We start from the raw sequence: 14,187 nt of genomic DNA, 5'->3' as shown, positions 1-14,187 counted from the left end.
AAAAAGGAGAACGGAAGAGAAAGAAAGAAGGAGAAGGGGATGAAGCGGTGGCTTACCGGCGAGGTGGTCTGGCGGCCTTGGTGGCGTGCTCGTGGTGGTCGGCGGCTGGGCAGAGGGAGGAAGAGGAAGCAGGAAAGGAGAGAGATGGGTTTTGCCCTTTTTGGTTTTTACGTGAAGTAGGAATAGAGGGGTTTGGTGTTTTGTGTTTTGTGTTTTACATGGAGTAGAAGTATGGGGTTATGGGTTTATAATATTGGGCTTTATTCAATTGGGCTAGACTTAGGAATTTAGTTTTAGGATTCGAATCTAAAATCGGATAGGATCGTTTTCTAAATTTAATCGATTTTCGTAATTCGAATTCGTTTTAACGTAAAATTCGAAAATACATTTTGATTTCGTAAATCATTAAAGTATTCAAAATGAGATAAAATAATTATATTTTAATTACATATTCATTTCTAAAATCCGCAAATTGTACTTAAATATATTAAATATACGTTAAAAATATAAACAATGTATAAAATTACGGGGGATTACATAAGATTAAGTATAGGGTTCTTTCTAAAGAAAGTATATGGCTAGGAGGCTCATTTTGTTATACTCCCTCCGTTCTATAATGTTCCTCACTTTTCCATTATGCGCGGTCTCCAATGCACTACTTTGACCGTTAATAATTTTAATTTCTCATTAGTAAAAATTATAAAAAATTGATATTTAGAAAATTTATATTGAAACGAATCCAACGATATTTAGAAAATTTCTCATTAGTAAAATTTGTAAATTTTTAACGCTTAGTAAATCTTCTAAACCCACCTAACCCACATCAGTTCCTAAAACTCGTCTAAACCCACGAGACCCACCTAATACACCTGACCCATCGGATTCACATTTGGCCTAAACCTGTCGTAACCCACCAAACCCATCGGACCCACTCGACACGCACAACCCACCATGACCCATGTAACCCACGACCCATCATGTACTTTGTCCATTTTTTCCGACACAACCCACGACTCAACCCACCCTAATTTAACTACGGAGGTTTGCGTGTTAATTATCCCCGCCCATGACCCACCAAACTCACTCATGAGCCATCCAACACGCCACGTTGGCCATCTCTAGTTATTGTCCCACTACAAATGCATCTTATCCGAAATTTCTTTTACCTTACATAGTAACTTTAAAATTTAAATATGAATCTATATAAAATGTGCAGCATATCTACTCACTTTTGAGAATGTTGAACTTATTTTACTAACAAAATATTTTATTAACTATAAAAATTATGGAAATATTCGGAACAAATGATTATAACTTATATTACATATGTGTTTTCTTCACCCTTGAAAAAAAAAGTTATATGTTCAGATATTAAGTCTTTTTTTTATTGTGTTACCTGTATCATTTTGTTGTCCACCTCATTTAATTTTGTTACTTGCTCTATTTCAAGTTTACTCTTTTGAAATCAGTTATGATCAAATCCAATAAGTTTTATTAGGTCTATTAGATTTAATCAATTCCAAATCCAATAAGTTTAGATAAATTTAAATTCATTTTAAATAAGGTGAAAAGAATGCACCCTACTTCCATTTTTCTTTATTCCATTTGTTTTTTATGTGATCAAAATAAAATTTTAAAAATTGGTTGTACTTTGTGGATTGTATTTATGAAGAAAGAGACTACATTAGCTAAAACTCAAAACCAAACCCACCACGTCACCATGGAGATTATTATTTTATCTGTATAAATATTCATCACTTATCAAACCACTACTTATTCACGTCTAAACAGGGCGGAGATAGATGAATGTTCATTAAATTTGTTCCACCGATTTTTTTATTTTATTTATGATTTAACATATTTATATGGAGATATTGTAGATAATATGTCATGCAATTGAGAATAATATTTCTCATAAAGTCAGAATATCTTAGATATTAGTTACTTTATTTGGATATAGTGTTCGTATTTTATTGATATGTTTCCATTGTATACTCCGTAAAAGGTTAATAATAAAAATTAAAACAACCATTAACAAATTATTACTAACAACTTTTTAATACCGTTGAGAGAGAAAGAAAGGAGTGTTTTTTTTTAACTATGGAATAAATACTGGTATGAATGAGACATAATAGGGCCCACCATTTAATGAGTCTCAATAAAAAGTAAAGCAATTGTAGTCCATACATTTTTCTGTCCACCTCCTTCGATCGTACTCTATTAAATGTATTAAATATAAAGTGTTACTCCCAATATACCCAGCAATTACTTTCTTTATTAATTTTTTTTTTCTTTTCACCTTGCAAGTTGTAACTAAATTGAACTTTTATTAAAAATATTCAGTAAAATATTTCCCATTTATTACTAAAACGTTATGGGTTCTTTAAAGGTTGCGTTCTTCGTTCCCGTACCACGTTCCGCTCGAACCGCATTCCATGCATCATTGATCATACCAGTTCATTCCCTTTCATTTTGATGAATACCCCGAACCAAATAGCCCCTTAATACTTTAACTTGACCTAGCGATGCAGTCCTTGTCTGTGTGCCTTACCCACATTTTTTAAGCAAGAAACACAAAAAATCCTTAACTTACCTAATGTATAATTAAAAACTTTCATTCCTTCTAATTTGTTTGTGTTGGGTCACCAACTTATTAGTATCTTCTCGACACATTTCCGAATCACTTTTTCCTTCTCTGTTTTTTGCTCCTTGTTTTCTCACTTCTCACTCCATCATTTTCTTTTACACCTCTTGAATAAGTTGTCACTATCAAGAACTTTAACATTTTAGGATATAATTTTAGGAGATATAATTTTGAGGAAAAGTAAATGAAATTAAGAATTACTACCTTCGTTCATAAAAGTTCGTCACACCTTGAAAAACGTGTCAAAAGTTTGAAACTTTGACCGAAAATTCTTATTATTAAATACATCAAAATGTTATCATGCAAGATCTTGTTATATTGATCTAGATATCTATTTTCATAATATCAACTTTTTATAATTTTTTTCACATACCAAATTGTATATATTAGTGGTTGAATATTGCATTGGAGTCCGTGTAAATAGTAAGTGTAAATTTTTTTAAGAAACGGAGGTAGTACATTGTAAGCGATTCATATGAAGCTTAGAACAAGAAACTAAAAAAATAGAAAGAATTTAAATGAACAATCAACGCAATTTGAAATAATATATTGCCAAGGAAAGAAATATTCTTTTGAGGCGAAGAATGAATTGTAAGAGAGTTAGAATAAAATAGGGTAGCAGTTTATAATTTACTGTCTAAACTCTTACATGCTATCATTATTATGGTGCAGTTATTGTTTTTCTTTAATAAATAAATTATCTACTTGTCTATTTGCACCAATTAATAACAATTTACGCAGGTCTCCTACACTATGTGCCGTGCAGTTGATGTACTTAAAAAAATGGAGGGAGTATTAGGATTGAGAAGTCCTACGACCGCTATCAATCCGCATTCTCGTTTTCATACTTTCCAACTTTTATTGGGGTGAAAATTTCCAAAATACCAATTTTGGTTGAAAATTTATAAGAGGTCAAAATTATGGAAATACACCTCTTTTTCAAAATATCGTCAGCACGATTTTGTATTTTTTTTCTTCCTGATTCAACAAAAAAAAAAACGCCAAATTGAGTTAGTGATTTTACTTAAAGGCAAAATCGCCACTTCAGTTGGTGGTTCTGTATACAAAAATGTTTTTATGCAAAAAATTACATGACGTTGTGTTAAGGATAACATAGTTATCTTAGCTGATAGAATATCATAAAATATTTACCACATAATTTAGCACGTTGCGAAAAATGTTTTTTTGCAAAGACTTCATTTGTCGTATAGTGACGAGGATGTTAATTCAATACAACATTTCGCGACGACTTTACACTAGCTTTTTACAACGACACTAGGTTTTAGGTCCGGGAGATGCCCAGGGCTATTACATTAATTTCATTTACATTTATTTATTTTATTTTCGCAATGATAACATGAAACATGTCATGTCTTAGTGGTAAAGACTAGGGGGTGTCAATTCTCAATCCGACCCAGTGAACCCGATAGGTTTATCCGACCGTTTAGAATCCGAACCATTAAAACCCGCGAGCTAAAATCCGAAATCCGATCCGGTTATACCCAACCCGAATCCGACCCAACCCGTTAGTATTGATCCGATTAAGATCCGAATCCGATAACAGACCGATCCGTGACAATCCGAATCCGTCTAACCCGAACCGAAGCGATCTGAAACCCGTTTATGATCCGATCCGTTTCAACCCGAATTCGTTCCAACCCTAGGAATATCCGTTTAATCCGATCCGTTTATAATCTGTGACCGGTTTAATCCGAACCGTTTCAACCAATGACCCGTTTAATAATCTGAACCGTTTCAACCCATGGCCCGTTTAATCTGAACCAGTTCCAAACTTCCAATCAATGATCCATTTAATCCTAACCAATTTCGATTATACGGTCAAAGTTTTCATACTTTGGACACGTATTCCAAGACGTAAAGAACTTTCAAGAACATAGGTAGTATTAAACTAAGTTATATACAATATACTCGAGAACTTATATTTCTGATCTTAAATTCTTATTACTTTTAAAAGTTAGTTATCGTTTTCGTCCCCTAGTTAAGTCATCGATCCGTTTCAACCCGAATTCGATGAGTCCGACCCAAACCCGATTCGTCGACCCAAATAGTAAAGACTTATTGATTAAACACAAGATAGGGGTTCAAACCTTATACAAACCATATTTCGCTTTTTTTTCATCTATATAAAAATCTCATAGAGGAAAAGACGAATAAATAAAGCGCCACGTATCACGTAAACTTCTCCTCTCAAAATCAGTAATGATTTCGGTTCTCAAAATCGTCAACTACATTGGAGTAACCTAAACGATTCGTGCTGACTGATAAACCTGCTTTCTTACCTGGCTATGTAATGTTATGAAAAAAACATTAATTTGAAAATTTTGAGGTCTTTTACTCTTTTAGCCTTTTAGGCGGAAATTAGTCTGAAACAAAGAGGAGTAGAACTCTTCTTTATTGGGTGATATTGTAAAATTTAGTTTCGAGCTGCTCGTCAATCGTCATCTTCTTCCTCCTCCGCTGGCTTCTGCTTTCAACCGCCGAGTTCTAAATTCTGATTGCCTTCTCCTCCTCCTCCTCCTCCTCCTCCTCCTCCTCCTCTTCCTCCTCCTCTTAAAACCCTAAATCTCCTCCTCCAACAAAACCACCATCGTCTAGTTTTATCACCATTTCTAGCCGGTGCCGCCTCCGTCAACCACCTCTCCTTCGCCGCCGTTGCTATTCTCGGTTTTGACGACAGTGTAAGCTTCTTTTCCTCAATTTTTTTTTCACTTTTCTATAATTTAATATTTTATGTTGATTTTATTTGTAATTTTATAGATCCAAAAAGTGTTTAATCTCTTGTAGGGATGATGAATTTTGCCTGATATGATATTCCAAATGATAATCATGTTGTTGATTATATTCTGTTGGGGTTTTCTGGTGGCTTTGTTTTTGGGTAGTCTATAGTTTACCCCCGTTCATAATTTCATTAATATTATTTTTTGACAGGCACGTTGATAATTGTAGTTGAAAGTCATATTACCTTTTATTCGGAGGGGAAAAGAGCAATAATTTAAGGGCATAAGAAGTTCAGTTTGATTGAATTAATTTTTTTGTATAATTTGTGAGTTTGATTAAACAAGAATTTGCGCAGTCTCTTTTTTCTGAATTCCGGAGCTCGGGGAATGTGGTGGTGGTTTTGTTGATGAGAAGATAGTGTATTAGGCTTTTATTTATATTTTATGTTAGTATGGAAAACTTTGAAAATGGACCTTTTCTCCCTGTGCCCAGGGCAGGCGTCCCTCCTGTCCTAGCTCAGGGACGGACCTTGACTCAACCCCAGGAAATGGCTCAAAAGTATAATCAAGCTGCACAAGTTCCGGTGCATTCCAATGCCCGTGTTGTGAACCAAGGGACTAGTAGTAATAGTATTAGTGCCGCTGTGTCTTCGTCTGTTGGTGCTGCTGCAACTGGTTCTGCGACTACAAAGAAGGGTCAAAGCAAAAATTCTAGTAAGCCTCAAAGTTCTTCTGGAACTGGTGGTGGTACTCCGTTTAAGACGATGGAGCTTGCTCCGGCTGCTCGTAGGAAGAAGAGGAAGGTTTCGGAGAAGAAATTACCGGATAGAGTGGCAGCCCTTTTGCCAGAAAGTGCTCTTTACACCCAGCTAGTAAAATTGGAAGCCAAGGTTGACGCTGCCATTGCTAGAAAGAAATCAGACATTCAGGATACAGTAACAACACCTCCTTGTGCTCAGAGAACGCTTCGTATTTATGTGTTCAACACTTTCGCCAATCAGCCACTTGAAAGTGGTGAAAGCAAGAGCTCCGAAGTGCCAACTTGGACGCTTAAGATTATGGGGAATATGTTAGAAGATGGGGGTGATTCTAGCTCTGACAGTATGGTTAATAGGTCTATTCATTACCCAAAGTTCTCGTCGTTCTTCAAGAAGATAACAATTTACTTGGATCAGACCCTTTATCCCGATAACCATGTAATTTTATGGGAAAGTTCTCGTTCTCGCGTGCTTCATGAAGGGTTTGAGGTTAAAAGGAAGGGAGATAAGGAATTTACAGCAATTATAAGGCTTGAAATGAATCATGTTCCCGAGAAGTTTAAACTATCAGCTGCTCTTACTCAAGTCCTTGGAATTGAGGTAGAAACTCGTCCAAGGATCATGGCTGCATTATGGCACTATGTGAAGGTTAAGAAGTTGCAGGACCCGGACGATCCAGCAGTTTTTACATGCGATCCACCTCTTCGGAAAGTGTTTGGAGAAGAAAAGGTTAAGTTTGCTGTGGCTTCACAGAAGCTTACTCAACATTTATCTCCTCTGCAACCCATACATTTGGAGCATAAGATTAAGCTTTCTGGAAACAATCCAAGTGGAAATATTTGTTACGATGTGCTAGTCGATGTTCCCTTTCCTTTAGAGAAAGATATGTCTGTACTCCTGGAAAAGATGGATAAAAGCAGAGAAATAGATGATTATGACAATTCCATTGTTGCTGCTATAAAGAAGATCAATGAGCATCGACAAAGGCAGGCCTTTTTCCTTGGATTTAGTCACTCACCTGCAGAGTTCATCAACTCTTTGATTGATTCCCAGGATAGAGATTTGAAGGTTGTTGCTGGTGACGCTATTCGTAATGTTGAGAAAGAACATCGAAGTGAATTTTTCAACCAACCTTGGTAAGGACCATTCTATTATCTCTTGTTAGTCATTATTTTTTCCGGGCACGTTTTTCAATGTTGTAGCATATTATATACTTGGCATTACTTATCATTTTTCTGATTTTATTACGGAAAAAGTCTCCATTTTTTTAGTTCTCGTCAAAATATTCGTTTAGGTTTATGATATGGATAGCTGTAGTATATAAATAGAGATTGTGTATTCATTGGTTAAAGAATGCACTTCACCAATCTTCCCACACAAAACAATGTGCTTCGTATAAGTTAATATAAGATCAATTGTTTGCTCTATACTCGATCTATTTCCAGAAGGAGCTTGGGTATTGTACGATCGAATCCCACACCCCTCATAGTTTTTCAATTACAAAGGGAAAAGTGGGATTCCTTGTGAACTTTTGTTGGGGTATGATTTGCACAGTAGAATTGAGTGTTTTTTTTTTAAAAAAAATTCCCCACAAGGAATTCGATTCTCTACTGTGAAGTTGGTGAAACGTATTATGTGGCAACAGTGGGATGTACCAATGACTCACATGACTGGAAGAAGCAACTATCTCTTTGCTTTTAATGCCTTGCCATTACCATTTTTTGGTTGGAGGTTAAAGAGTTTATGTGTTTAGAACATGAAGAGAATGTTGTGATATGGGAAGATTGATTTGCAATACTTTCCAGTAATTGGCTATTTATAGGTGATCATGCATCCTTTTAGATTTTAGGATGCAACTCATGCAAGTAGATTCTTGTATGTTGGCTATTTTCTTTTAGACCCCTTAAAATTTTGCTAAATCATATATTTTAGGTTTCTTTTACATGGGCATTATTCATTTACTAATTAGTTGGAATGCCAATAATTCTCACTTCTAATTAGTTGGACTGCCAATAATTCTATCTTCTAATTAGTTGGAATGCCAATAATTCTCACTTCGGAAACTTTCGTAATTTGGATTATACACCCGGGTGCACAGTGCTCATTGTGCACCCTGTTGAACATTTATTGAAAATCTAATGAACATGTAGAATGATTTAAATGTACATGTACTAGTGAAATATTTAAATTATATGTTCTATCGATTTGAACTATATGTTCATTGAATATATGTTCTTTGGGTATGAACGATATGATCTTTATATTTGAACTATATGTTCATTTAAAAACAGCCGGGTGCATAAACCATATTTTGGGAAACTTTGGTGTAACCTGAAACATGAGTTCGCTTACAACTCTCACATATTCATCACGTTTTTATCTTAGTACTCTCTCTATTTTTAAACCTTCTTCACACTTGCGGTCGACATAGGGACTAAGAATGGAATTATAAATACAACAGAAATTGAAAGGGAATAAGAGTGTAAAAAAGACAGCAAAATTTTTTGGGATAGAGAAAATCAAGGTTGATTTGAGATATGTTACTTGGACTTGGGTGCAAGTGTCGGATACGGGTACGAATCCAAGTGTTGAACTCAGAAAAACTAAAAATCGAAGACTCTCCTAAATTTAGACATAGATATCGATGGGGATATGGCGAAGAAGAAACTAGATTTTTTTTTCTTAAAAACCAAATTGACATAATTAGTAACTAATTGGTATATCACTGGAAGTGACATTATAACTGTCCATATTCCTAGCATCCAAAGTAACATGAAACTTCTTAATCTGTGAAAATGAAATAACAATTGTCTTTCTTTATTTTAAGGAAAACTGACAATATAAATTCAAATTGGGCTATCTTACCATATTAATCTTGGGTTTGAGTTATTTCTAATTATTCCTAAGTTTAGGTGATGTCACTGCAAATTGGTCACAACCATAACTTGACTGGTTGAGCAAGTTAAATGGCCACATGCCATACTCTAATTTTCCGGGGGGGACCTTTAAACAAAAAATACGAACAACTGTACAAGTGTACAATAATTTTATGCAACTATTTATCTCTTAACCACAATGATAATCCCCTTCCTCATACATTCTAAAAACTTATCTTATAGTAGAAGATCTGAAGTTTTGATCCAACGTCGGAAAATCTGATTTCCTATATTATTCCAAGGACCTGGTAAGAGATAAGAAGATAGAAAAATTCATTAGCACAAAACAATGAAACAAAGAGATCGATAACAAGGGAAAAGCAACACCTAAACTAAGTAACGTTCAATTTGGTGATGCAAAAACATGAACCATACAAATAATTATATGCAACTCACTGCCACTTCATGATAATCATCATCATCATCGTCCTATGTTAGTTTTAGCTCACTATTTCCCGTTAATTTTTTTTAATAAAAAACTCACTTTTAACGACAGGTCAAGACATTGTCATTGGTGAATAAATAATAAATCCATTAATATGAACAAGAGCATGAGGTAAATATGGAATCTTTCAACCAATTTAAGAGTTGCCAAACTTTTACAAATTTATGAATAATTTACTGGAATCAATGACGAGTTTCGTGGTTATGGTGGCTGCAATAAATTGGGATGCAGAGAGGTGTCTTGTTGAATCTCGGTGGGATGGGGAAGAAGAAGACGTGGTGGTAAGGAGAGAGAGGAAGCCTTTAACTTTTACCGGTTTAACTGGTTATAGACTTATAGGTCACTTGAACCAATCTATGAAGACGCTACCGAACTTAGGATTAGTTAGAAATAACTTAAACTTAGGGATTAATATGGAAATATAGGCCAATCTTGGGATTTATATTGACAAAATTTCCTTATTTTACTATTGAAGCTTCTTTATTCCTTTAAACTGCTTATAAACTGCACTAAATCTTAACCCTAGGTTCTCAATTGCACATCAGTTTCTTATTGTTGATAATCCCACGCAATTTAGATAGCTAATTGAACTTTAGACCTTGAATGTGTGGAATTTGGTTGTGATATTGACATGTTTGATGGTCTCATGGTAAGGGTTAAGAGTTAGAGGGAAGTTATAAATATTAGGTAAAATTGACATAAATAATCACAACTTTCACCTTTCTTCTCAAAATAATTCCAACTTTGGATTATTCCAGAATAATCCTAACTTTTGAGGGGATCTTCTCAGAATAAACCAAACTATGACTTTTCTGGCCTACACTAATCCGTTTTAGGTTTATAATGTATAGAAAATTAATAGTTCGGATTACTTTGAGAAGGTACCCCTAAAGTTGGGATTATTCTAAAATAATCCAAAGCTGAGAGTATTTTTAGAAGACTGGTGAAAGTTGGGATTATTCATGTCAAATTTTCCTAAATATTATAAGTAGTTGGAAGGAAATGAAAAGTGACTCACGGAATTGTTTGACGGAGTCCATAAAGTAATAAACAGGTAGTATTAGTTTAAGTATTTATTCTTTTAGGGTAGTTTATTAAAAGGTATTTGTTTCTAAAATGGCATACATACATGTCTTTCGACGGGGGAATAAAGAAGGTAGTTTCTGACATAAAATCTTTAAGGAAACAAAGAAGTTTTAATAGTATGAATGAAAGGATATTTTTTTTTAAAAAATAATATATATTTTCATAGATTAAGAAGCTTTTTGTTACTTTAGATGCTTGGAATATGGATATTAGTAATGTCCATTTCATTGATATATCAATTTGCTACTGATTATGTCTATTTGATTAACAGATTTTTTTTTGTTCTAGTTATATTTATGCTTTTTTTTCGCCACATCGCTGTAGCAGTGTCTAAATTTAGGACAGGGTCCCAGTGTCTTCAATTATCAGTTTTTCCGGGTCCAACAATCAGATCTGTACCTGTATCCTACACCCACTCCCCAAGTCCGAATAGCATAGGTTGGGAGTCATTATCTCTCTTTAGCCGGACTGTGATGCCATTTATTGGTGGAATGAGGGGACCCCAGCTGTATGTGGGTGGGTCAAATTTTATGGAGGAAACTAAAGTTCTGTACAAGGAGAATCATCTGAAGAATACTGAAAGGTCTGAAACATAAACGGCAGAGATACAATGGATCTAGAGTCTTTAGAGAGCTGCTGGAAGAATATAAGAATTTCACCAAAAATACTCACACACAAAATACTATTGATTTGTTACCCTTTTGTGTTATTCAGAGCTACTACTCTTGCTGTCTTGAAGTATCAGTACAAAACTCTTAGATTAGTTTAACTAAGAGAAATATCTTCTATATTTGAATAGAGGTAAATAACTAAGATATTCTAGGCACATGCATTCTTTCACCTAGTAGACACTTCAAATGCATCTCAGGAACTATCACTACACAGCTCTTAGATTAGTTTATAATGCATCAGCGTGATCATACTAAGCCACCCAAAATACTCTTACGCAAGTTGTCCAAGAGGGAATTGAGGGACACGTCAACGAGATTTTATTAGAGGAAATGTAGGGTATATCAGTAAATATCCCGCGATTTAGTTAGCTTTGCAAATGATGTCAACGGTCAGAGTAGTATGAATCGGGGGGATTTTGAAATTCTAAGTTTGGGATTTTCTTCTTTTGGCCTTGGCTATCTTAGTGATGAGTTAATTGCAATGCTAATTGGCAAATTTCTAACACAACCATTTATTAGTTTCCCTGAAATTTTCATCTTTTTATCTTTGTTCTCTTTCTTAATCTCTATTTTTATTTTTTATATCACAGTTATCTGTTCTATTACATAGTACTGGAATGTATTACCTAGAGTAGGATCTCGGCTTCTAAGAAGTCCATTCAATCAGTGGCTCTAGTGATGCGCTTGCTTAATTCCCGGGGTTAAGGGATCAACTATACCGCATTACAGTCTTATTAGACCTTGATTTGGATGGGGGCCCATGAGGCATACTAATTCTTTAAAATGCTTTTATAGTCTATCACTTCCAGGTTTGTTAGTATGCTCCCTAATTATTTTACTGTTGCATAGAAAATTTACGGTGGATTGAAATAATGTGTTTTGTTTCTCTCATATCATATGATTAGCATTATTAGGGTGGGGGGTGGGGAGAGGGTAAATTTTAAGGGTTAGGAATTCCTGGAGGATATGTATAGTGGAGTAGAATTTTCTTACTTCAAGTTTGCAGTAATTTTTCCTTGACCTCCTCGCTCCATTTCCCTCTGTCTTCTCTCACCTCCCTCAGTCCCTCCTTTTCCCATGCAAAACTAGGTGGCACTGGTGATTGGTGAGGCGGTATCATGAGCTCATTGCTGACGGGGGCTCTATATGATGAGAGGGGAGAGTAAAAAGATAGCGCTAGCACATTTGGGAAGCAGATGCAAATATAATAACGATAGTTGACAACGAACAATTGGTGAGCTGTTCTGATAACTGCTGGTGGCAAATCCGAGAGTGAGTCATGTTTGACAGAGAGAGAGAGAAGAGAGAGAGAGAGTAAGGGGAACTTTTGGGGGAGGGGTTTATGAGTATCTATTATCCTCAATTTCAATTTATTATTTATTCCATTTCCACCCACTAAAATAATATCCAGAATTTTGAACCCCATAACTCCCGCCAGATCCCTCATTCAGTCATTCCAGGCACCCCTTAAAGTAGCAAGATTTTGGTTGTCTCCTTTTGCAGGAAGATTGCTGGGCTGGCGACCAGCTCTCTTCCAGAGTTGCTGATATTTTTATTTTTTTGAGGGATAGTTACGGATTACTTAGGAATAGACCAAAATAGTACTTTTGGCATTGATATCATGTCTCATTAGAGCTCTTTTGGTCTGAACAATGTGCTTTGTGCAATGTTTTCAGCAGACTCGTCTAAAATCGAATTGCTCTAATTTTAAGTAAGAAATGTACTAGTAGCAAAGGACGATTTGATTGAGCTTGAAGATGCTAGGGACTGGGAGATAACAATGTAGTTGAGGTTGCTAATAAAGAGTTTACTACTCTCATTCTTTTGCTGGATTTTGCTTTGGGTCGACTTGCTTGTGGAAAGAAATTCCTGTTTGCTGGTTGAGTTAGTGACATTTGGTGTACGAGTAATAGAATAATGAAATCCTTTCTGAGAGGGAAAAACACATGCTTGTTGGTGAGGAGTTGCAAAAGCTGGTTTTTTCATTTCTTCTGAATTCTAATGGCCTGGTTGATTGATCATTGTTCTGATATTTTTTTTTGTATGTTATTGTAGGGTTGAAGATGCTGTTATCCGTCACTTGAATCGCAAAAATGCCAGCGCGGGTGATGTTGCAGGAACTACATGATAATTAGACCTCTATTTTTGGTGTAAAAAGGTTAACTTGAGATGCTTTTTGTTCAAATTTACAAGCACCTTAGAGTAGTTTCTACTTTCTAGTTAATTTGTCAATATTTATCACAGGCATGAAACTTTTAGGACAACAACTAGCAGAGAAAGTTGAGTATGACTAGCACATTAGCACATCCAAAGCCCTAATATCTTTTACCAGCTCTGGTTAGGATAGAAGTTTAGTGTTAGTATTTATCATAGGCCTCATTCTGATGATGCCGTTGTCAAAGAACTATCTAGTTTATTTTTTGCCGTTTCACATCTTGGATGTGACGAGCCTCTTAATGGTGTTGGATTGTAGGAATTGTGATTCTTTTGCTATCAATGGAAGAGGTACAACCGTACAAGTGCTTTGTTTCACCTCCGAGTTCACTGTATTGATTCTCGTTTTTCTTTTTCCTAAAACATTTTTGTTGTCTAGTATAAGGTTCAACCTCTAGGGAAATGAAAGTAAGCCCTTGTTCTTTTTAATTTATTGGACCTTATTTTCAGATCCTATAAGTTGAGATAAGTTCAGACATGATCATATAAGTTAAATAAGTTTCAATAAGGTCAATAAGTTTTAATAAGGTCATATTAGTTTCAATAAGGACCTATAAGTTCCAATAAAGTTCTATAAATTCTAATAAGGTTGTATAAGCTTCAATAAGATCTTAAATAAAATATGTAATATTATGATTTTTTTTTTGCGTTGTTATATTGAATAAATCATATTTAAGTTATTATATTAAAATAAT

At 35.0% G+C, this 14,187-nt stretch overlaps 1 protein-coding gene across 3 annotated transcripts; it reads left to right on the top strand.

Moving 5' to 3' along the window:
• The first annotated feature begins 5,024 nt into the window (after positions 1–5,024).
• On the top strand, positions 5,025–13,810 carry LOC110787296 (SWI/SNF complex component SNF12 homolog). Of its 3 annotated transcripts, none has more exons than XM_021991908.2 (3): positions 5,025–5,343; positions 5,881–7,276; positions 13,334–13,810. In XM_021991908.2, the coding sequence occupies exons 2-3, from the start codon at positions 5,931–5,933 to the stop codon at positions 13,404–13,406; spliced, it is 1,419 nt and encodes a 472-aa protein (XP_021847600.1). In that variant the 5' UTR covers positions 5,025–5,343; positions 5,881–5,930; the 3' UTR covers positions 13,407–13,810. The 3 variants fall into 3 exon arrangements, with proteins under 3 accessions (XP_021847600.1, XP_021847597.1, XP_056684236.1); XM_021991905.2 differs by having other exon boundaries at positions 5,876–7,276; XM_056828258.1 differs by having other exon boundaries at positions 5,594–7,276.
• The last annotated feature ends 377 nt before the right edge of the window (positions 13,811–14,187 follow it).

The sequence above is a fragment of the Spinacia oleracea genome, chromosome 5, assembly GCF_020520425.1.
Source record: "Spinacia oleracea cultivar Varoflay chromosome 5, BTI_SOV_V1, whole genome shotgun sequence".
In the NCBI taxonomy this organism is placed as follows: domain Eukaryota; kingdom Viridiplantae; phylum Streptophyta; class Magnoliopsida; order Caryophyllales; family Amaranthaceae; genus Spinacia; species Spinacia oleracea.
This window is presented reverse-complemented; position numbering and strand designations above follow the sequence as displayed.

Bases quoted from the DNA above. Each gene is read 5' to 3' on its own strand.
- LOC110787296 (XM_056828258.1), top strand. From the start codon at position 5,835: ATGGAAAACTTTGAAAATGGACCTTTTCTCCCTGTGCCCAGGGCAGGC. The intron at 7,277-13,333 runs GTAAGGACCATT...ATGTTATTGTAG, and splicing joins GAATTTTTCAACCAACCTTG to GGTTGAAGATGCTGTTATCC.